This window comes from Cervus canadensis, chromosome 23 (assembly GCF_019320065.1).
Source record: "Cervus canadensis isolate Bull #8, Minnesota chromosome 23, ASM1932006v1, whole genome shotgun sequence".
Classification (NCBI taxonomy): Eukaryota; Metazoa; Chordata; class Mammalia; order Artiodactyla; family Cervidae; genus Cervus; species Cervus canadensis.
Genome location: NC_057408.1, coordinates 56,282,724 through 56,307,117, shown reverse-complemented (window position 1 = coordinate 56,307,117; position 24,394 = coordinate 56,282,724). Strand labels below are relative to the sequence as shown.

Below are 24,394 nucleotides of genomic sequence, written 5' to 3'. Positions count from 1 at the left end.
GTTCGACTCATGGACTGTAGCCCACCAGGCTCCTCTGTGCATGGGATTCTCCAGGCAAGAATACTGAGTGGGTTTCCATGCCCTCCTCCAGGGGATCTTCGTGACCCAGGGATTGAACCCACATCTCTTACGTCTCCTGCACTGGCAGGTGGATTCTTTACCACTAGCGCCACCTGGGAAGACCTTATGGCATCACAACCCAGACTAAAAACAGAAAAAGCCCTAGAAGCCAAGAGTCTTCATCCAGAGGAGCTGCATGAGTCCCCAGGAAGGGGAGATGCTCTCTGGGGGGCAGAGGGTCTGTGGTGGTGGGGAGGATGCCAGAGGAAGGGGCTGGGTCCCTTCAAACCAGCTCAGGGTTGAAACCCTCCCACCCCACCGCTGCTCCTGAGTCCCCACTCCCTGCCCCCTCCCTGTTCCCAGAGTTCCCATCCCACCCACCAAGGGCAGAGACTTTGCAGTGTTTCCTGAAGGACTTACTGGATTTATTTTTTTCAGTACACGGACGTGTCTTTCCTCTTTCTCTCCTGTTGGCAACATTCTGATACCCCGCAGGGCAATTCTGCACCTAAAATCTTATTTTCCTAAATGACGCTAACACCCCCACACAGAACAAACCCTGGCAGCCAGGTCGGTGAGCAGCTAGTTCTGCCCCAGCCCAAACACCACTGTCACGCTCTTCCTCAGTTTCTGTCGCCAGGCCTCTGCCCCTCTGGGTGACTTTTCACAAAAAGGTGACTTGAGGCTCCTGGGCCCCATCGACAGTTGCTACTCTCATTTAACAGCACATCTGCGGGCCTCTGAGCCATCAGCTTCACACACAACCTTCACCCACTTTTCCTTTCTGAGAGCCTTCTTGTGGGGGTGGGGAGCAATGGAGGGAGGGCATAGTTCCCTAATTCAGACCTCAGTCCACACTGTGGAAGCACTGTTCTCTAAGAAGGGGCGTTGCATGGACCCTACCTCCTTCCACTGAAGGCAGAACCCCCCCATGGAAGTCCGTGAGAAGGTGCTGAGGGTGAAGCCCCCCGCCCTCCAGCAGCGCTGGAGCTGGCCTCTCTCTCCAGGGGCTGTAGGGCAAGCTGGGGAGAAAACAAAGAGCAGCTCATTCAGAACTTGTAAGAGGCCTCTTTCTTCAAGGACGCCTGAAGGTCAAACTTTCCTCTGACTTTAGCCACAGCCTATGAATAGTGAACCACTTTCCTGACCACGAACTCCAGGGCCCTAAGAAAGAAGGAAACGGAGCAGAAGTTTCTTTTGATGTTTGTAAAGAGCCTGAACTTGACCTTGAACTTGCTGTTTTCGATTCTCTTTTCCTACCCAAGGACCCATTCAGACCCGATATTGAGGCCACGGCTTTCTCAGCTGCATGCTAGCATCTATGATCCCATTACCTAAGCTTCCAGGTTATGGGAGATGGGAGGAAACGAGCCCAAGGAGGGGAATGAGCAGGCTTGCCAGGCGGCTCAGCAAGTAAAGAACCCGCCTGCAATGCAGGAGACTCGGGTTCTATCCCCAGGTGAGGAAGATCCCCTGGAGAAGAGAATGGCTACCCACTCCAGTATTCTTGCCTGGAGAATCCCATGGACAGAGGAGCCTGGAGGGCTATAGTCCATGGGGTCACAAAGAGTAGGATACAACTTAGCAACTAAATAACAAGCCCACTAGGAAAGATAGACAACTACAATGATGACTCTAACCCAATGAAACAAAAGAATAAGATGATGTTCATTTTTTTCCCCAGGTCAGATTCTTAAAATAATGCTGCTCTGATGGATCAGACCAGGAGAAGGAAGCCTGACATTTTCCCAGGATGCTGACATATTTAATAGAATTATTCTATAGATTGTGGTTGTGTTTTAAAGCAGTCACAGAAAGATTTGGAAGTATACATCTAGAAAGGTAAATCTCACATTGTGACATTCAGTAGCAATGAAGATACATCGGTCCCCAGGTGAAATGAAAGAACAAAGGAGGAAATCATAGGAAACTCAGAAGGAAGCAATGAGTTGACACCCTGGCACAGAAGTCTCATTTCCCCTCACAAATCCCGACAATGGGAGCTGGGACAACAGAGCTCAGCAGATAAATTCCCTTCTCTCCCTAGGGCTCTCTCGGAGCTCCAGTCCCTGAGAGCATCCTGCTAGAGGCTCTGCTGACCTACCGCTGCCCCTCCTCACCCGTCAGCATGAAGTAGAAACCAACAGGAAAACCCCTGCGAACAGGACAGGACGGACACCCCAGAAGCTGCCTCCGAGCCCCAACAGGGCACTCTTCTCTTGAAACACCCCCCTGGGGAGCAGCGCACTCAATTCACAAATCTCAAAACAGTAAGCTTTTAAAAAATTGGATTCAACAATCAACTGGAAATGGTTACATTTTTTTAACCATTATTTTTACAGAGGCACTTGATGGATTACCATTCGCCACTGCAAGAATCGGAGGATGTCCATCATATAGGACTGAACTAAAAGCAAAATACGACATGTCAAGAATGAATGCGCTCTAATACACAGACAAAACTCCAGTTGGAAAAGAAACATGCACCCCTATGTTCATAGCATCACTATTCCCAACAGCCAAGACATGGAAACAACCTAAGTGTCCATCAACAGAGGAACAGATAAAGAAAATGCAGTAGTTATATATTGTGGAATATTACTCGGCCATAAAAAAGAATGAAACAATGCCACCTGCAGCTATATGGATGAACCTAGAGATTATCATACTAAGTGAAGTAAGTCAGACAGAGAAAGACAAATATCATATGCTATCACTTATGTGTGAAATCTAAAACATGACACAAGTAAGCTTATCTATGAAACAGACTCACAGACACAGAGCACAGATTTGTAGTAACCAAGAGGGGCAGAGGGCTGAAGACGGATGATGGACTGGGAGTCTGAGATTAGCAGATGCAAGCTATTTCACACAGGATGGATAAACAACAAGGTCCTACTGTACAGCACAGGGAACTATATTCAATATCCTATGATAAATCATAATGGAAAAGAAAATGGAAAGAATATATATCTGTGTGTGTATAACTGAGCCACGTTGCTATACAACAGAAATTAACACAACACTGTAAATCAACTACACTTCAATAAAATTTACGACAAACAAAAAAGAATGAATGCACTCTTCTATAAGAAGAGGAGACCAGGATCCTTTTACATCTTCAGCGCTCAGAGGGAAAAATCATCCTTGGAGAGTACGAATCTGTGCCACATCTAGTGTAGACTCAGCACCATGGTAAGTAGGACATTGACAGGAGTGCTGTGTGTGCCAGGCAGACGCAGACGTGGTCCCACTTTGAGGAATCATCACATGCAGAGCACCGGGCTGAGCAGTTAAATCTGTCTTGATACGGTCAACTCATAAATCCAAAGAGATTGGGTTTAGCATTGTGAAAACTAAGGAGAACAGCAGTAGATTTCTACAATGATGAGGGAAAATAAAATGCATTGGACTCCAACGACTAATGAGAGAACTGACCGCAATCCACACCAGCAACAGCAGGGAATTTATTTTTAGCTCAAACATGAGGCAACGTCATTACAAGCACCATTAAGTCCAGCACGAAGCTGCCAAAACGACTGAAAAACTGCCATCACTGGAGCGAGAGCAGGCTGCATGGAGGGACGAGACAAGGTCAGCCCGGGGGTAACATGCCAAGCTGTCGAGGGCCAGAGGGATCCACAGCCACGAGGTCAGGTGGACTCTGTCCACTCACGCTCCACAAACCTGGATTCACCACCCAAACCCAAGCCCTCTTTCCTGGAGTATAAGAAGAAGCCCTAATACGAGGTTTATGCTTTTCAAATTATAGACACAGTGATATAATCACAGGCATGTACAACCTGAGAGATAAATTTTAGAAAAGTAATTAGAATAATTAAAAATACAGGCCTATGAAAGAAATGTTATGGTGACTTTGCTTTGAAATGCTAAGTGGGCCAGACTCCAAACTCTGATAGTCACGTTAGAGCCAAATTTCACCCAAAGTAGTTGATCTCATGACTATTAGAATAGGTCAGTCAGTATCAAGAGCCCTGCTTCAATCACACAGAAATCTCCCTCTAGGGACACTTCAACACAAGTGAAAATGGCAGGTTATAAAGAATCAGGATCCCATTGATAAGAAATAATCACACACACACAGTGAGCTATCTGGAGAATGGCCACCTAATGTCAACAGTAGAAATATCTGGGCCATGGGATTTGGGATAATTTTAATTGTGTGGTTTTGTGTGATTTTTTTCCATCAAAACAGAACTATCAGTCACAGGATCCAGACTGCTGGATTCAAATTTCTGCTTTATACCTTCTTAGCTGTGTGGTCTTGACCAGGTTACTCAACCTCTCTGAGTCTGGGTGACCTCGCCTGTAAATGGTGACAGACAGTCCCCAGCCGAGTGCCATGAGTGGGCCACACACATTAGTGCACAGAAGGCCCTGAGCACAAGGCTGGGGCACAGCCTAGAGGACATGCAGCGGCAGGAGGAGCCGCAACGCTGCCTCTGTGTAAAACTGACTTACGACACTCGGGAAGAGCCGCTGCAGGGGCTTCCCTGGTGGCTCAGTGGTAGAGAATCTGCCTGCCAATGCAGGAGACACAGCTACGACCCCTGGTCCAGGAAGATCCCACATGCCGCCGAGCAACGAAGCCTGCGGGCCATAACTATTGAGCCTGTGCTCCAAAGCCTAGGAGCTGCAACAAGAGAAGCCACTGCAATAAGATGCCAGTGCACCACAAGTAAAGAGTAGCCCCTGCTCACTGCAACCAGAGAAAAGCCCATGAGCACAGCAAGGAACACTCAGAACAGCCAAAAATAAATAAATAAATTTATTTTTAAAAGGCAGCTGCATAAGCAACTGTTTCATGAGCAAGAGCAAAATGGGGAAGAAGAAAACCTCTTTGCTTAAGGAAAAAACCCCCAACTCCAAAAACAGAAATCTAGCTGATCGCTACAAGAGAACATACAGGGACATAGAGAAGAGACCCCTATGCTGTCACTTCCCTTGGACTCCAGCCCCCTAATTTTGGGAGTGGGTATGGCCCACGGTCAGAGAGAAAGAGGGGCCCCAGGTAGCGGCTTCCTGTGTGCTAATCTGAGTTCTCAATTCCACAGAGAAGTAGCAGATGTTCTAACGAGGGTAGGTAGCATTTGAGGCCAGAAGATTCATCCTCATTAAAGGAAAGGAAACCTCGGAGACAGCTTTATCTACAAACACTGGAATGTTCATTTTAAGAGGGGATTTATAGAAAATGAAATTCGTATACACACACACTTGCTGTGTGAGGAGCTGATAATGAAAACGATGGATTATCCTGAGTCCTGGATTCTCCTGTGAGAGGGAGACGGTTGACAGAATCGAGGGTGGTGAAGGCTGTGAAGAGGCTTCCCTGGTAGCGCAGTGTTTAAAGAACTCGCCTGCCAATGCAGGAGACATGGGTTCAGTCCCTGGGTTGGGAAGATCCTCTGGAGAAGGAAACGGCAACCCACTTCAGGATGCTTGTCTGGGAAATCCCATGGACAGAGGAGACTGACAGGCTACAGTCTATGGGGTCCCAAAGACAACTGGGCACCTGAACACACACAGCAAGGGCTGTGGAAAAGAAGGGAGCGAGTTGGGGTGGGGAGTGAGGAAGTGCCAACATTCTAAATGGGGTGGGCAGCGATGGTGACATCTGAGCTGGGAACAGACCAGGGCAAGTTCAACCTGTCTTACTCTGCGACAACCAGCTCTGGGGCCAGTTTTGATTGGTTAAGAGAAGGTACTGGTGAGCCCTGTGTTCACCCATCCAGGCCACTCCTCTCAACTCTGATAACATATGCCCTAGTTATTACACACATTCCCTGCTCAAGACAGTCTGTAGGTATCTATTACTTCACGTTTTAAAATCTAGAGATGTGAGCTTCTTGAGTTATCATCTCCATAAATATTTTCAGGAAATAAAAAGAATTAGGAATCAGAGATGGGAGGAGATAGTGAAGGACAGGGAAACCTGGCATGCTGCAGTCCAGGGGGGATCACAACGAGTTGGACACAACTTAGCGACTGAACAACAACAGGAATAAGAGAGCCGTCATCCATTGTTCCTGGCAACCCAGCACCCATTCCCCCGTTTCCCAGGATGAGAACCCAGACTTCAGGGAACAAAGCCTGTCCAGCTCCTAGACCACCAGGCTCCGGTGGAACTGAGGCAGCCACCTCCAGGGGCATGTGCACTCCCCAGCCCCGCCAGCAGGGGCGCCACATCCCCTGGGCTCAGACCACGTAGAGGAGGAGCCCCCAGGGCAGGCCTGGGAAGAGCTGCTCTATTTCTGAGGTTGCTGATGGCCAGGGGGTCCGCCTAAAAAGAGGTCAATTTCAAGGTCAGCAAGCAAAGAACATGGAATAGAGTTGGGCAGCTTTGCCGGCATATTGGCAGGGATGGGATTCGGCCCCTTCCTGTTCCTCATGCCTAAAGAGCGCGTTTCCTTTCCTGCTTAACTCATTTGAAGCTGGGTTTCTATCACTAGTCACCAAGACTTGCCAGATACAAAGAAACCAGTGCTGTTTGGCATCGTTTCCCCAGGAAGCCAGCAGCAGCGTGTCCTTACCCGTTCCTGACCAGCAGTATCCCAGATGAGGAACTTGTGAAGTTCATTTCCACAAGGCACAGTTTTGGTCATAAAAGACGCCCTGAAAAAGAGAAGCGACATTGGCACATTACTGATCACCCCTGCGACCTTCACGAAGACTCCTGTGATGGCGGGGCCTTGGCATCTCCATCGGCTCTCCTCTAGGGGCCATGGAGAGGAAAGAGGACCTGTTACCCCAAAGAAGAAATCCCATCTCTTCTGTTAGTCCAACAGGGTGCTTGGGTGGGAGGAGGCAAAAAGTGTATTCGGAACACTGTGTTTCAAAACACTTATCTTCAACAGTCCTAACACATTAGATGTCTGAAATCAGGACAGAAAACCTTCTATTTTAAAAATGTATCATCACCACAATTAAGAGTGAAAACAGCGGCTGTATCCAGGCACATGAGAATGTGGGCCTTGCAGAGGTGTAAACAGTGGTGCATACTCCCTGCTCTATGACCCCAGCACTGGCAGCAACCACTACAACACTGTGTCTCATTCTCAATCCTGCTTGTGCAAGTGCAGGGATAAAGATGGGTAGACGAACAAATACTTGTTTTCTCCCATGAAAAACGGAGGATTTGAAACTCTCAGTAGATAATGAAACACTTGATACTTTCTTTTTTGCATAGTTCCTCCTAAGCTTTTCCTCAGTGCTCAGAAAAGATGTAAAAGTCTAACACAAGGAATGTTGAGTAGCCTTGGTTTCGTTTTTTTTTTCCTGTGTGATAAAGTTTCCCATTCATTAAACAACAGCAAGCCTCTGATTGTGGGAGAAGCAGACACGAGGAGCCTCCTGACGTGGTGTGGTCAGTACATGCATCACCTGTTCACCTGTGCAGAGTTCCTGCCAAAAAATGTTTAATGTGAATTTAACTGTGAGGACGCAATCCAGTAAATCTGGAATAGGGAACATTCTACCAGATGACAGGTCCAAATGCTTGGTGTAAGTCAATGTCATGAAAAGTGAACAAAACCAAAGATGGGGGGTTGTTCTAGAATCTAGATAAAGAGAGAGGAAAGAGACAAACCTACCAAATGCACTGTATGAACCTTGACTGGACCCTGGATTAGTGGGAAAAGCACTCCAAAGACGTTTTGAGGACAATTGGAAAAATGGAAATTTAGACTATATGTCAGATATGATCACTGAACCAAATTCACTTTCTAGGGACAATAAAGGTGTCTTCCTCTTGTTCTTCTCAGGATGCACACTGGAGTTTGCAGGGGTAAAGCATCAGGATGTCTTCCCTCACTTTCATGGACCCCAAGGGCCCTCATGGTCCAGCGAGAGTCCAAGCCTGCAACCACTCAGTGCTCATCCTGGTAAAATTTCCTCAATTTCTACTCTTCCCTGAGACTAAGGGCAGACCACAGAAATTCCAGGGAGGAAGATATTCGTCCCTGCAGGTCCCATGACTGTCCCCACAATGTACTCAACACCAAGGTGAATAGTCAGCGAGCTCTAATTATCAACACACAATTGCATTAGATGGAAATTCTAAGCGATATTCTAAGCGATATCACTTATATTCTAAGTGATATAACCTAACATGATCAAAATCGCATCTGCCGCATGACACTTCATTTTTTTAAGAGTTCTTAAACTGTATGTCTCAGCTTACTCATCAGAGCAAATATACTTCAAAAATCAAAATTTCACTACCCAGCCATAATCACTGCTAATAAATTGGTATTGTCTTCCAAATGGTGTTGACACAACTTTTATCCCCATTGCGTTTCTCCTGCACTTGATATATCGTGGACATCTTTCTATTTCTGGGACTATAGATCAGCATCGTTACCTGGTGACTACATATTACACACCATGTCAGGGTCACCTATTTTTCACTATTATGACAATGGTTAAATGAATATCCTTGTACCTGAATCTTTGTGTTCTCATACAACTACTCTTTGGACTTCTTAGAAGCATATATTCTCCACATTGCTATGCTCACCGAATGGTAGCTTGTACGTACCTATACACCCACTGAAATGTACGAGATGACTTTTTCCCCAAACAAGAGCCTTTCGAATCTGCTCCAGGATGGCACACAGGAAATGGCATTTCATTTCTGGTTTTTGGTCATGGTGATCGTAAGTCTGAACATCATTTTAGTGTTCACTGTTCAGTTGTTCTCCTTTTGTGAATCTTTAGTTCATGACCTTTGTCTACTTTTTAGCAGGAATGGTCATCCCGCTTCTTGTGTCCTTTTTGACTATTTTATACAACTTTTTGTAACAATATATTTTAAAAAAATTTTTTCCAGTTTAACCTTTGCCCTTTAACTTGGCTTATGGAACATATTCCAAAAATGCTTTTTTAAAATTGTATGTAGACAGCTACATCAACATTTTGTCTTTATGCTTATTTTTGTTTTTACATTGATATAAGTCAGATTTTCTCAGGTGGTTCGGTGGTAAAGTAGAAAAGAATCTGCTTGACAATGCAGGAGATGCAGGTTCAATCCTGGGTCAGGAAGATCTCCTGGAGAAAAAACTGGCAACCCACTCCAGTATTCTTGCCTAGGAAATCCCAAGGACAGAGGAGCCTGGCAGGCTACAGTCCATGGGGTCGCAGAAAATCAGACACGACCTACAGACTAAACAACAAGTCACTTAGCAACTAAACAAGTCACTTAGCAACTAAACAACAAATCAGATTTTCATTCATTCTTCAATATATTCTAGGCAATGGGGTAAATAATACAGCAACTGTGCTCAGAAAAAGTTCTCAGGTTTAGAAAACTAAGTTCATGCCTTGAAAATCTTAGACTTTTATGAGCTAGGGGAAAAAAACATACCCAGGCTACGCTTTTCACTTTACAGATAAGACGGAGGTAAGCCTGAGACCGGAGAGACGGCCTTGACCCTGGTCAAGAAAGAATCTGATGGCACAGTCAGGGGAGAAGACAGAGTCCCAAGGCCACCCTGGGGGATGAGGGTCACAGTCCCTCAACTTGGTTATCTGTGAAATAGGCCCCAAATCCACCCTGCGTGATCTATGGGCTGCTTCAGGGTCAAATGAGGAAATGACAGTCCCCATCGACACACAGTGAGCTCGCGAGAAACAGCTCTAGTGAAAGTAGCAGTGCACATCATACCATACGTATGTACGTATTCACCTATATGAGGGGCTTCCCTGCTGGCTCAGCTGGTAAAGAATCTGCCTGCTAATGCAGGAGATGCTAGAGATGCGGGTTTGATCCCTGAGTCGGGAAGATCCCCTGGAGGAGGGCATGGGAACACACTCCAGGATTCTTGCCTGGAGAATCCCAGGAACAGAGGAGCCTGGCGGGCTACAGTCCATGAGATCACAGAGTCGGACACGGCTGAGCATACACACACACACACACCTATGTGTGCAGACACACACGGGTGCACACATGCACACACCTCTCTCTGTTCCTGATTTCTTGCCACTAGGAGAAAGACGATTATTGTCTGAAATGAAGACTGACAACCGTTGCTCTTTTGGTTGGGTTTTTGTTTTTTTGTGTGGTTTTTTTTCAGCCTCCTTGCTAGCTTTCAACTTCAGACTCTCAGGCGTCTTCGCTTCCCGAGCGGTGGGGGTGAGCAATGCTGAACTGGCTTCATTACCTGCGGGAAGCAGAAATCTGGCAGAGAAGAAACATGATGTCCTTGTAAAGGTCAAACTAGAAAGAGAGGTGCACACGTCTGTTCATGATGCCGACAATCTGCTTGAATAGCAGTCAGGGTTTCTCATGAGTCACTGGGTGACAAGGATGAACTTTCGGTGCAGAAACGATGCCCTTTCACAGCCTGAGGTCTTTCCCAAGGCAGTGATCACCGTGGGAGGCGGGTGGACTCCCAGTGGACTCGATGGCTGTGAGTCAGAAGCTTGCCGTGTGCCCTGCCATGAATCTTCTCCACTCAAGGCTGATGGAGGCCGTTGCCCTGACCTCATCCATCCTACCCAGTTCCCCAAATTTATATACCCGTTTCCCTGCTGAGGAAAACCAAACCTTGCTCTCTGCAGAGTGCATGCTATCTTCATGGAGAAAAACACATTGGGCCAAGTACTAAGATGGTGAAAAATTAACCACCTGCAAAACAGCACAGCAGAGGCACATCTGGTGAAGGCATCCATAGCAAGGAGAAAGCGAACAGGAAGTGCTCTCATGTCCCAAGGCTGGGGTCTGGGCAGGGCAGGGGGTAGGAGGGCAACCCTCCCCTCCCCTCCCAAGCATCAGAACAGATGCCGACACTGAATTAAGCCAGGAAAGGAAAATCAATCTGCCCACGAGCCGTGCAGACGGCTCTGCTGTGAGTGGACGCGTTCCCAGGTTTCCTGGCAGGCAAGTTCAAGCAGGACCTTCAGGGATTCGTCCCAGATCTCGACTTCCATCTGGAAATAAAGTCGGCATGATCTGCAGAGTAACGCACTCAGAGATCAAGGAAACAACCCGAGGCGGCAGTGAGGGCGGCTGGTGCCGGGTGGAGGGGACTGCAGGGACAGGAGGACCGGACACACCGCCCAAGTCCCTGAGATGTGTCCAAGTCTTCACCATCGGCACTGAGTCTCCCTGGCTGGGATGAACACCCCCAAAGGCTCCAACACTGTGACCTCTCTGGGTACTTAGAAAGGGTGAAAGGTGAATCGGAAGAACAGATGAGAACTTACCCAATGGTCGGGCTGATGTTGTGGTCAAAGTGATCCTGGACAAATCGACACACGATGCTGGACTTCCCCACACCAGTGTCCTGAAAGAAGACGAGAACACCGCCATGAATCCATGGGCATGGATTCTGACCCAGTATAAACAGAACCCAGTACAGGGGAGCTTACTTCCAGCTGGGGGGACGTGGGATATTTTCTTCTATTTCATACCAGAATTTCTGACAATGAAGTTGTATTGCCTTCATAAAAGAAGTATGCTAATACACACTGAGGAAACCAGATCTGAAAGAGACACATGCACCCCAATGTTCATCACAGCACTGTTTATAATAGCCAGGACATGGAGCAACCTAGATCCCATCAGCAGACGAGTGGATAAGGAAGCTGTTGTACATATACACCATGGAATTTTACTCAGCCATTAAAAAGAATTCATTTGAATCAGTTCTAATGAGATGGATGAAACTGGAGCCCCTATACAGAGTGAAGTAAGCCGGAAGATAAAGAAATTACAGCATACTAACACATATATATGGAATTTAGAAAGATGGTAACGATAACCCTATATGCAAAACAAAAAAGAGACACAGAAATACAGAACAGACTTTTGAACTCTTGGGAGAATGTGAGGGTGGGATGTTCCAAAGAAACAAGCATGTATACTATCTATGGTGAAAACAGATCACCAGCCCAGGTGGGATGCATGAGACAAGTGCCGGCCTGGTGCACTGGGAAGACCCAGAGGAATCGGGTGGAGAGGGAGGTGGGAGGGGGATCGGGATGGGGAATACGTGTAAATCTATGGCTGATTCATATCAATGTATGACAAAACCCACTGAAATGTTGTGAAGTAATTAGCCTCCAACTAATAAAAAAATTTAAAAAAAAAATAATAATAATTAATGAGTTCAATTAAAAAAAAAAAGAAGTATGCTAAAAGTAAGTTTCAGAAACATGTGCCATCTATACACAATAATTAACCTAGAACTGGCATGTTCCAATACATTTACTTCCAGAAATTTGGAAATTTGGGGAGGGGTTTAAGAAGTACAGCGACACATCACTTTGTTTTGATAGAAACTGATTTTATTCAAACCTTTAGCACTCTAAAAAGACGTAACCTAAAAAAAATAAAATAAAAAGACATAACCTATTTTTCTAGGTATCATCCTGTAAGAACGATAAATTCTAATTATTGCATGTTTATCATTTTCTCTCCAGAATTTGATGGCTGCATAAGAACCTCCAGTTTTGCTCAATTGTATAAAGGTCTCATCTCAGCTCTTTCTCTGTAAAATAATTCTGTAAAGCTGTTAGGAAAGGGGTCCACTCACACACAGGAAACAGACACATGCAGTTTTCTCTGTGTGTGCGTGCTAAGTTGCTCAGTCATGTCTGACTCTTTGCGACCTGACTGTAGCCGGCCAGGCTCATCTGTCCAAGGGATTCTCCAGGCAAGAATACTGGAGTGGTTGCTATTTCCTCCTCCAGGGGATTGTCCAGACTCAGGAATCGAACCCGCATCTCTTAGTCTCCTGCATTGGCAGGCGGGTTCTTTACCACTAGTGCCACCTGGGAAGTCCCAAGTGCATTTTTCTCCAGTCCTTTCCAAATCCCTTGTCAAATGGCTTAAGGAATAAAAAAACACATTCATGTCAAAGAGATGGGAGAAGAGACAACCCATCAGACAAGTGAGGACAGAGAGGAACAGCTGGGGGAGGGAGGGTGAGGTCACTGTGAAAGAAGGAGCTGGAGCCTAAGGGCCTGCAGCAGGGAAAGCAAGTCAGTCCCGCCCACGTTCCCCAAAGGTACCAAGAGCTGGAGGCAATGCTGGAATCAGAATATCGGAATCAGAAGCAAGACTGCAGAGAATCACACCTAGGCGCCCCAGCCACAGGACCAGAGAAGGAATGTTCCGGGAGGATGCTGGAGGATGCTGGAGGCTGACTCCAGAAAACCTGTGTCAGACACAGGCTGGCCCATGACCCTGCACACAGCTCGTGGTGGTGGTGGGGGGAGCGCTACTCATCCCACCCCACCCCGCCCTACGCGAGCCCAGATGGAAGAGGCAAATGTGTCCCCCCACCCCCGTAGACCCAGCTATAAACAGGTGGATTTCCCTAACTAGAGGCCACATGTGCCCCCACCCACCAGCTCCTGTGCAAACAGAGCTTTGGGGAGGCACTTTATTTTTTTAAACATTCTCCTTTTATTTATTTTTTTCTTTTGGCCAAGCCATGCAGCATGCTGGGGTTTTATTTCCCCGACCAGGGATCAAAACCATGCCCCACGCATTGGAAGTGTGGACTCCTAACCACTGGACCACTAGGGAAGTCCCTGGAGATGCATTTTAATCTTTTAGAAAGAAATACTCATCTAAGAAATACCAGAGATTTACACCCACAGAAAAGTGCAAGATGCATTTTTAAAAGATCATTCAGAAAGTAAGACAGACCCTCAGAAACGGATATTTCAAAGGAAGAGTTTCAGGGTGAAGTCCAGAGATTTCCCAGAAAGCAGGACGAAGGAGAACAAAGCTCCTGCCCTCCCTGCCCTTTGAGACCGGCCGCACAGCGAGGAGATGCAGGGTGCGTGGAAAGATCTGCTCTGGGAGGACCGCGGAGACTCAAGACAGAGAAGTGAGAGGGGAAAGAGACACACCTAGTCCAAGAAGGAAAAGAAAGTGATGAGCTTCTCTTCAAAATTTCATGTTAAAAGCCCACAGATCAAGGAGAAAATGCTGCAACTCAGATAAAGGTGTTTTTCTCCAGACACTGAAATATGAAATGAGATTTGAAACACTATCGGCATCTGAATTATGGGCGTCCCCTCTCGCCCCCGTATTCAGGGGACAATCCTAGCGAACCCAGGGCGGGAGGGCCTCGGGCTTGGGATCCTCATCAGAAGGTCACTGTCCAGAAGGTATCACCTCCCGGAGCACGTGGCCGGCGCTGGCTCTGAGCTCCGGGAAAAAGCCGCACCAGACGCTGCATCTTTGCAGCACTGGGTGGACGTGCAGAGTTCAAAGAGGTGACGACGGAAAGGAAACACCAGCCCCTCGGACTCCAGATCAATGCAACTGCTATTTCCAGCTGCATCCCCAGGAGAGACTCCAGTTAACGCTTCTCAGTGTCCCCAAACCACAGCCCCGTCCTTCCCATCTCAGCTGAGCTTAAAGTCCCTGTGAAAGAGCAGACCTCTGCCATCCTGCAGTCCTCGCAGCCCCAGCGACTCTGGACAGGAAGAAGTGGGCTGCACCCAGGCCTCCCCCGTACCCAGCTGGGACAATGGCCCCTTGATAGCTTCCCCCCAGTAGCAGAACCCTTGTCCTCTAAGGGAGAGGCTGGCATCCAGGGCTCTGGCCCGAGGGGGCATTCTCATGGGCAGGACTCTGCTCCACGGTGCACATTTCAGAGCCCACCTACTTGCTCTATCCAAGGGTTCCAGCTGCCAAGAGCCGACTCATTAGAAAAGACCCTGATGTTGGGAAAGACTGAATGCAGGAGGAGAAGGGTGAGATGGTTGGACGGCATCACTGATTCAACGGACATGAGTTCGAGCAAACTCCGGAAGATAGTGAAGGACAGGGAAGCCTGGTGTGCTGCAGTCCATGGGGTCCCAAAGAGTTGGACACAATTGAGCGACTGAACGACAACAAAATCATCTTGTAGGGTCAGAGGCTTTGTGACAACTTGGGGACGGTCTGCTCCCGGGCCTGCCATTCCCCCGCCGGCCACCAGGGGATGGCCCTGCCCGCGGATGGCAGAGGATGGCAGAGCAGGATGCAGGGCAGTTGTCATGAATCACTGGGCTGGGTGACTTCCTTTTCCTGCAGGACCTCTTTCAGATGGTCACACACACACACACACACACACACACACACACACACGCAGGAGGGAAACGCCCCGGATCATGCCTGTCCCACAGGAAATTGCAAAGCTCTGATGCAGCAACTCCTGGGTGGATAAAGGCATCAGAGGAACAAGAAGAGGGCCAGGAGGCACAGGCTGCTCACCCCTTCTCCTCGGCCCTGTGACTTCCGGGGGACTTGATGCCCTTGGAAGGAAGCTGGCTCTGCTTCCTGAGATGACAGGACATTGTCACAGCCCATCCAGCCCTGAGTCTGCAGGAAAGGAGGCTGCGTGGCTTCCCTGAGGTCACACAGCGGGCTGGAGGGTCAGAGCACAATTTTCCGAGTCCCGTGAAACCCCTAAAGGCTCCCACCAGGTAAATCAACTCCCCGACAGATGTAAATTTCTTCTTAAAAGACATTTTAAGACTTCTTCTTAAAAGAAGTCCACTTCTCGGACCCATGAGGCGGGCCTTTACTATCGCTTTCCAGGTTCACCACCCATAAGAGAGTCATCCGTCCTAAAGACATATCGGCTAGGTCTTGCCCGAATGAGAGGGGGACATAGTGCCAACTACCAAGGAAGTGTCAGCATAGATTCTTCCCTTTATTATTATTGAAGTATAGTTGATTTAAAATGCCATTCATCGTTAGTCTCAGATGTACAGCACAGAGACTCAGCCACACACACACACACACATCTCTATCTGTATCTATTCTTGATCAGAGTCTTTTCCCTAATAGGTTGTGCTGGGTTGTGTGCTAACCTGCTTCAGTCATGTCTGACTGTGTGAGGCCCCACGGACTGCAGCCTGCCAGGCTCCTCCGTCCATGGGATTCTCCAGGCAAGAATACTGGAGTGTGTTGCCATGCCCTCCTCCCAGGGATTTTCCCGACCCAGGGATCCAACCAGGGTCTCTTACATCTCCTGCATTGGCAGGCAGGTTCTTTATAACTAGCACCACCTGGGAAGCTCCCAGGTCACTTACACATTCAGACCTAAGCTTTCAAAGGAATCAGACTGGGTATCAAGAGTCAGGGTGACCAAGACTGCACAGGCCACCCCAACACGTCAACAGGACGGCTGATGGCTGGGTTCCAAACTTTTGAAACTCAGGCGTGCATCTTTCTGTTGACATAATGCTCTAGATAAACCATGATTCTTCCCCAAGCTTGCCCCTGCACTATAGCTCTCTACAATGAAGATCACGACATCCATTTATAATATTATTTCCTTAGGAAGCTTTATTCTACTTTCAAACTGGGGATTTCAGCTAGTGCCAACCAGACTCTCAGGCCTGCAGTCCAAGCAGAACACCCCAGGAATGAAGAGAACTTTGGGGAACATTTGATGTTCCATTGCTAAGTCATGTCCAGCTCTTTGCGATCCCATGGACTGCAGCACACCACGCTTCCCTGTCCTTCACCATCTCCCAGAGTTTGCTCAAATTCAAGTCCGTTGAGTTGGTGATGTTATCCAACCATCTCATCCTTTGTCGCCCCCCCACCCTGGGGGACTCCTGCATTTGGACTCCAGGCATATTGCCAATAATCCCAACCCTTCTTCGGAGCAGGAACAGACTAAACATTCACAGCAATGATGATAAAAGCTGAGCTCATAAAAGCTCCCGGCACCCAGATGGGCATTTTCTATGGAGAAATGTCCACTATCATTTTCTGAAGCTTTGTTTCCTCTCCTTCTGGGACTCCAGCTGTGTCTATACTATACTTATTCACCATACCATGTATGTCTTTATCTTCTTTTATTTTCCATCTTTTTTTCATCTGAGTTTCAGTTTGGAATTATTCTGACCTATCTTCCAGTTCTTTTTAAAGATGTATTGAACATGATGATAAACCCATTTATTGATTTTCTGATATCAGTTATTGCATTTTTTCCACCATAAAATTTTCACAGTACCGTTTTTGATGGCATGCCAAAGTCTGAAATCATGATTTTTGTTTCCTTGAACATAATAAACATGCATATATTATTATTTTATTTTTTAATATTTATTTTTATTTATGTATTTGGCTGTGCTGGGACTCAGCTGCAGCATGATGGATCTTCGTGGCATCACTGAGGATCTTCTAGTTTAAAGTACATTATCTAGATTCTAGTTTGGTTTCTATTGTTTGTGGAAAAGTTTTCAGTCGAATTGCCCTGTCTCCTCCTATCACTGGTCAAGTTTAAGTCCTGGAAGCATCACCCAAGGACAGGGAATTAGAGCAGCCTGTCCAGGGATATGGGTCTCTGAGCACAAGATGCCCCCCAGGTCTTCTCTGACTCTGGGATGGTGTTTAAAAAGAACAGGTGGCATCAATTCTGGGATGTCATCCACCCCCCAAAAAACTGTTCCTAGTAAAATATTTATGCTATTTTTAAATCCCGTCCCGTTCTACTGCCGTTACATTTATCTGCCTCTTGTTGTTCCAACACTGGCGGATCTAGTGGATTCCAGAGCCGAGCATTCCATCAATCATCGAGTGCTCTGGCCCCAGAGCGGGTGGCGGCCTCTCGATCCTGCAGGTGGCAGAGGCATGTCCTAAGAGTTCTAGGGAAACTGAAGTCGAGTATTTGGCGTGGGAAAAGGTGAGCACCAGGGGCTCCATCCCTCTACCAGCCCGGCTCCTAAAGAAGTCCTCCCTCTGCCTCACTCCTCAGACAAGTTAAAGAAGGAAAAGAACAAGGAAGATGCTTCTTAAAAGGGGAAGAAGGGCAAGTCCCATCACCCTCCACTTCCGACATAGCAGCCCCAGTGCTTCTCGGCTTTTTCAGAGAGCCCTTCATCCCAATGCACAGACTCTGTGCAGCCAAGCAGACATTTCTGTGTGTCTGAGTCTTACAAAGTGTGACCTTAACTGTTTAAAAATTTTTCTAATCTGGTGTTTTACTTAATCTCACTTCCTGCCAGAGGAACCACCTGCTCTTCTGTCACCCTTCTTTCCGCTCAAGCAGTGCACGTGTCGGGTGGCAACTGGGCAAGCCAGGTTCTCCAGACAAATGGCAGAGACATGAGCCCCCTGTACCCAGTGGGGAACCCACCAGCCTGCACAGGCTTCCTGCACCAACGCGGGATTTTATTGTTCTGTAACGTTCTTATAAAACACTCAATATTCACTCCTCCCAAGTTGCAGGTCTAGCAAATAAGGACACAGAATGATCATAATTACAGCTTCTAATGTGGTTCTCAGTGACTCCTGACACCTGGTATTTGGTCCCCTGTGTGTAGGCTAGGGGGTTTCCCACGTAGCACAGTGATAAAGACCCTGCCTGCCATTGCGGGAGTCGTAAGAGACGCTGGTTCGATCCCTGGGTCAGGAAGATCCCCTGGAGGAGGGCATGGCAACCCATTTCAGTATTCTTGCCTGGAGAATCCCATGGACAGAGGAGCCTGGTGGGTTACAGTCCATGGGGTTGCAAAGAGTCTGACACAACTGAAGCGACTTACCACAGACATGTGGCCTGGACCTAACAACTTGCTCTAAAAAGTAGAAAAATGGTGACAGTGACAGATGTCAGCCCCCATGTTAGGTTTTAGAACACTGAGACTTGGTCCCCCTTTCTCACCAGGTTGCCCGCCCCCAGCCTAGGCCTCTGGAAACAGAAACGTCGGAGCCACAGCACTCGGTGACCATCCAGGGCGCTCCGCTATCCTTAGGATCAGCCAGTACCGCCACACCGTGAATTTGTCCTTCAAGTGGGAAGCGCAGCCGTGGACCCCAAGGGCTCTCGGACTTGGGTGAGGAGGCATGGCCCTCCTCCCCTCCAGCCCCTGGAGCCTGGGCTTCGTCCCGAGGGCAGTGGAACCAAGGAGACCCGGCCCAGGCGGAACTTTAAGAGGACCAGAAGGAAACCAAACCAGGAAACAGAGGCGTTCAGGAGACTGCACACATCTGCTGCATTTTTACTGAGCACCTACTACGTGCCAGGTGTTTTCACAGATGATGGTGGCCAGTCTATCATGTCAGAGGTAAGACTCCACAGAGACTCGACAGGCACTCACGCTCAGCTCTGCAGGGAGGGCAGATGGAATCCTTCCTATATCCCAACCCTGACAAGCCTGACAGCTGCTGTCCTCAGAGCACTCACTGGCCTGAGTTAACACTCAACACTTTGCTGACCCCAAGCCGAGCTCCTATGGGATGCAGAAAGCTAGCTGCTGTGATCCTTAGTCATGACACTGGATTGCAGCGCTTACCCACGCTCCCTCGTTGGACAGGCGCCAACAGTCAGCACACCTGTGAGGTACTGATGAGCCGAGACACCAGCCTCTGCTCGCAACTCACCCACCTTCCTGACTGTCACTGTTCCCCATCAACAGGGATAGCTTTTGACCCATGACAGGTGAGGAATCATCCCATACGTCTGAGGGTCAACTGGATTCCGCCCAGACTTGATGCCCCTGCTAGATTCAGGAGGGGAGGTCACAGAAGGGAGAAGATGTACTAGAGGGGGGGTGGGCATCAGAAGGTGGGGGCTGAGCCTGCAGAGCACAAGGAGAGCCTTTTCCAGTAGCCATCACGCTGGCTTGACTTTCTCACAGCTCGGTCCCTCGGTCATCCAGCACCTCTGCGAGCATTTCAGAGACTTTACAAAACACACAGGAAAGGCAGCAGTGAATTTCCCACTGGGAGGGAAGCTAATTAATACTGCCCCCCCTCACTTTCCATCTATGCTCTTTGGGAATAAACGCTAAACTAGCACACTCGGTTTCAGAAATTCGACCAGGAAACACAAGGCTGCCCGCATCACGGCTACCAGGAGAACCCCCACCTCTTCACGCTGACAGGAAGGGATCAACGTGTTTGAACTTCACCTACAAAAAACGTGAAGTCATCCTTGTGGATAAATCAAGATTTGTGGACATACAACTCTTTAAGAAGTTTATTTTAGGGTCAAGAAAGAAAATACGTAGTTTATGCTTCCCAAGATAGGAACTGTCCCTTGTATGAATCACTGAATATTCCCAGAAGAGAATATTCCCAGAGACGTTGGGGGTAAACACCTTTCATGCACTGTGAACATCTCATAAAGGATGAGTCTCAGGCCGCTTTGACTGCATATCCCCGACTGCAGAAAACGAGGTGAGAATCCTCTGATAGGTGTGTATCTATTTACAAAGTACACACATGCAACATTGTACTAAGATATTAGACAACCTGTAAGACATAACCAGGAGTAGAAATTTTTAAAAGAATGACCTATTAGGATCTTCTCAATACTGTGCCACCAAATACAGAAATCCCTGGACGCCGAGGCTGGCGTAAGCTGCTACTGCCCCAGCTCCCAGATTTCACGTCTTTGTTCAACCAAATAGCCTTGTCGGTCACAGACAGATTTACCATCAATACAGTCCAGCACTGGGGGGAAGGACTCGATCTCAGTGTCCCCTCCCACCTCCCTGACACATAGAGACCGGGAAACACAGGGACGAAGCCCCTGGAGGCTAGAACCACATCGTGTGGATGGGAGGCTGGAGGCGGTCACCTTTCAACTCTCTGGGTTGGAAAGCGGAACCAGCTATGTGGAGAGAAGTTAAGCCAAGCGGCCCAAAGCCGGTTCTGGTACCTTCCTGAGGCCCAGCTGCATTCCTACTCTGGGTTCTGTGGGACGCTCTGTGTCTTTCTTCTTTTTTAACTGGGTCTCAGGGCATGTGGAACCTCCCCGAGGGCCACGGGAAGCAGCAGGAGGCTACAGGTGGTACTCGTGGCAAAGAACCCGCCTGGCAAAGAATCTGCCTGAGACCCAAGAGACTCAGGTTCGATCCCTGGCTTGGGAAGATCCCCTGGAGAAGGGAATGGCAATCCACTCCAATACTCTTGCTTGGGAAATCCCATGGACAGAGGAGCCTGGCGGGCTATAGTTCATGGGGTCACAAAGAATAGGATGTGACTGAAGTGACTTAGCACGGGGCACACTGGAACCTCCCCCACCGGCCACGGGAAGCACAGCAGAAGGCTGCCCTTCCGAAGCTGGACCCCCAGGAGGAAGCATCTGCAAGGATTTTGTGGCTGACCCCGGTCACTTCCCACCACCTCCAGGCCCACTCCTCCCGCCCCTGGACTAGGCCATCACATCATCACACCCACTGTTTTTTGCAGGCAGTTACAACCAAACTGTAACTTCAAGTACTGCTCTCCCATTAAACAGGAGGCTGGAAAAATGTCTCCTGATGTCTGGGCCTGATCAGCAGCAAAGTTTGGCTGCCTCCAGCCGGAGCACCCCCTCAGCCACTCACGAACCTCGGGCATATTTCATCTGCATCTCAGGTCATGGTCATGGCTTAAAGGCATTGCTACACATGCACTCAGAATCCCAAGTGACAGGACGAGGATGTCCGTTTCTACATTCTAGCTTTACAAAAACACAACTGATTGACTTTTTTAAAAAACAAAATAAGGAAGCAAAAGCAATGGTCTGGGAAAGATGATGACTTGTTCCTGGGGTGAGCTCACCATTGAGGTTTCAACTTGGACCCTTCAGCCCACTCAGGCTCTGACTCTGGGGACCCATCCACGTTGCCCCCGCCTCCCCCACTGGACTTTCTCTCAAGCAGGCAGGAAGATTGCAGTTTGATTGCGGCAACCAGGCCAGAAGTTGCCGGATAATAATTTGGTCAGACGAACCAAAGGAAGTGTGTTTCTTCACTCTGTGGTTTGGACAGCTTGAGGGGTCATGGATGGGACTAAAGACCTTCTCTGACCTGAGCGCACAAACTTCTGTTCCACTGTGACCTGACCACATGACCCAAGCATCTCATTTCAAACTTTGCTTTCCTACCCACGAATCTGGTGCCTTACCCAATCTAGCACAAAAGAGATTTGCCCAAGATCTGGTGCATATAGAAACACACGGGTAAATCTGTGACACGATCCCGTTTGTGTGTCTGCCTCTATCCCAGAAAAGGATTAAAATATTTAGCTGAGCTTCCTGAGTGCCGGCGCACGTCAAGCTTGTGTTTTCACAAGACGGAATCCTTTTCTGCTAAATGGTTCTAAACAGCAAACTGTATCTGGCGACCAGGAACACAGAGTCAGCCAGGACAAGCAGACAGCGGCAGCATTCTGCCGTTCTGCTGACTGAATGAAAACATTCTGGAACTTGAGTTTTCTCATGACGTTGGATCTGGACTCTAGATCCAAACCAGCTCGATGTTCATGCTTCCTCAAAACAGTAGCCACAAGGCTGGCCAGCATCACTGTACTGTCCATTTGCCTGCGTGATCAGTTGCTCAGTCATGGCTGACTCTTTGTGACCCCATGGACTATAGCCCGCCAGGCTCCTCTGTCCATGGGATTCTCCAGGCAAGAATACTGGAATGAGTTTCCATGCCCTCCTCCACGGAACCTTCCAGACCCAGGGATCAAACCACATCTCCTGAGTCTTCTGCATTGGCAGGCAGATTCATGACCACTGCACCACCTGGGAAGTCCCAGGTGTCTATTAGCTTCTCTAAAAAAGGTGAAACACCAATGCCCAGCACACATCTGTTCTCTGCAACATCCCGCATCTGATAATGCCATGAAGTCACCAAGTACCCGACGTCCTACCCTCTGGTCCATGGGCTGGGTTACCAGCTTCTGTTCAGTCTGGAGCTCAGCATGGGAGACAACAACCCAGTGCCAAGAAAAGGAAGAAATAAACAGCAAGGGCCCTGGCACCCGGGGTGGGGGCTTCCTCAGCCCCGCTGTATACCCTGGAGTCCACTCACCACGTGGCAGGGCAGACAGGGGCACCCAGAAAATCTCAGAGTGGTTCTCAACCAGACGGCATCCCAGGGGGACACCCAGGACCTGCCTCCCCTACAGGAGATGAGTCTCCAAGATTTCTTCCTGTGTGCACATCAAGCCATAGGAATTATGCATGCTCTCTTTTCCGGGCTAAAAGATCCAAATCCGATAGCTATTCAGGAATAATTTTGTAAACCTTAATCATAATTGTTTTGCTCTTCTGAGTTGTTCCCTGTCTCTTTTAACTGGAGGAAAACATGAAGAGAACTCCAAGGAAACAGAGACCCCAAGAGATCACAACCCAGCATGTGAGACACATGGGGCGTACATCCTAGGAGATGTTGTGACAAAGGAAGAATGGAAAATAGCTGTCAGGAGGTGGCCTGTAGGGAAACCGGAACTCATGATAGCCCCCCGCCCACCCACAAACTAACTGTGCAGGGGAGCAGAATTTGGGGGTGGTCAGAGAGTGTGTTTGGGGTCTGACACACGAGATTTAACGTTCTTACTAGTTCTCTGTGCTTCTGTTCCTTCCTCTGTGAAACAGGATCAGTAGCAGGGCCCACCAAGTAGGACTGTGGCAAAGATTAAATAAGGTAATACACCCACAGCACTGAGAACGGAGCTGGCCAACTGTCATCGTGGTGATCATGCAGCCATTCAAAAGAATGAAGTCCACCTGCAGGAGCTGCTATGTATGGAAAGCGCTCCAAGATCTATAGATTGAAAAAATCCGTTTACAGATCTGTGATGACTTCTTTATTTTAAAAAAATATCTAGGTGTGTGAGCACAAGCCTGAAACACATCCTTAAAAAAAATATATCACACAGATACCTTAACAGTGGCCATCCATGATTGGAAGCAAATTCCAAGAGATAGAGAAGGACAGGGAAGCCTGGTGTGCTGCAGTCCATGGGGTCGCCAAGAGTCAGACAAGACTGAGCGACTGAACAACAGCAAAGATTGGGAAGGCTGTGCCTTTTTGTAGCCTTTGAACTTTGTAATTCTACACAAAGGATTCCTTGGATCTATTTTTAAGTAGGAACAGATGTGCTCCTACGTAGAGGAATCAGCATACACATTCTGTTTTCTTCTTTAAGCTTCTCTGTATAAATGTAACTTTTTCCACTAACATGTTCTCCCCACACTCCTTTGTATTATCCAAATTTTAAACAGCCATCACCCAAGTCACAGATTCTGGCCTCTATGGGGTGGCTTCGTGTGACTGTGTTCATCAGAGTTAGCAAAACAAAGGTGGGATTATAGGAACATTGCTGGAAACCAACTCCATCGCTGACATCCTGTGTGTCACATGTCTCTGATAGCAAAATGTTAATACTGTGATCTAAACCCTCTGCCTCCTAACTACTCATGTTTAAACCATATCACATGTGGAAGTTGTCTACACTCGTTGTTTTTGTTGAGGTGCAATTTTCGTAGCACAAAATTAATCATTTTAAAGTGAACAATTCAGGGGCTTCCCTGGTGGCTCAGTGGTAAAGAATCTGCCTGCCAACATGGGAGACACG

The 24,394-nt window shown here is 48.0% G+C and overlaps 1 protein-coding gene across 1 annotated transcript in view; it reads right to left on the bottom strand.

Moving 5' to 3' along the window:
• The window catches only part of RAB31 (RAB31, member RAS oncogene family), an 81,251-nt gene that overhangs the window by 38,443 nt on the left and 18,414 nt on the right, over positions 1 to 24,394 (bottom strand). Inside the window, exons 2-3 of the mRNA XM_043443741.1 lie at positions 11,284 to 11,363; positions 6,612 to 6,693 (exon numbers count right to left, since the gene is read on the bottom strand). Coding sequence (XP_043299676.1) covers positions 6,612 to 6,693; positions 11,284 to 11,363 — 162 coding nt within the window. The remainder of the gene's footprint in view (positions 1 to 6,611; positions 6,694 to 11,283; positions 11,364 to 24,394) is intronic.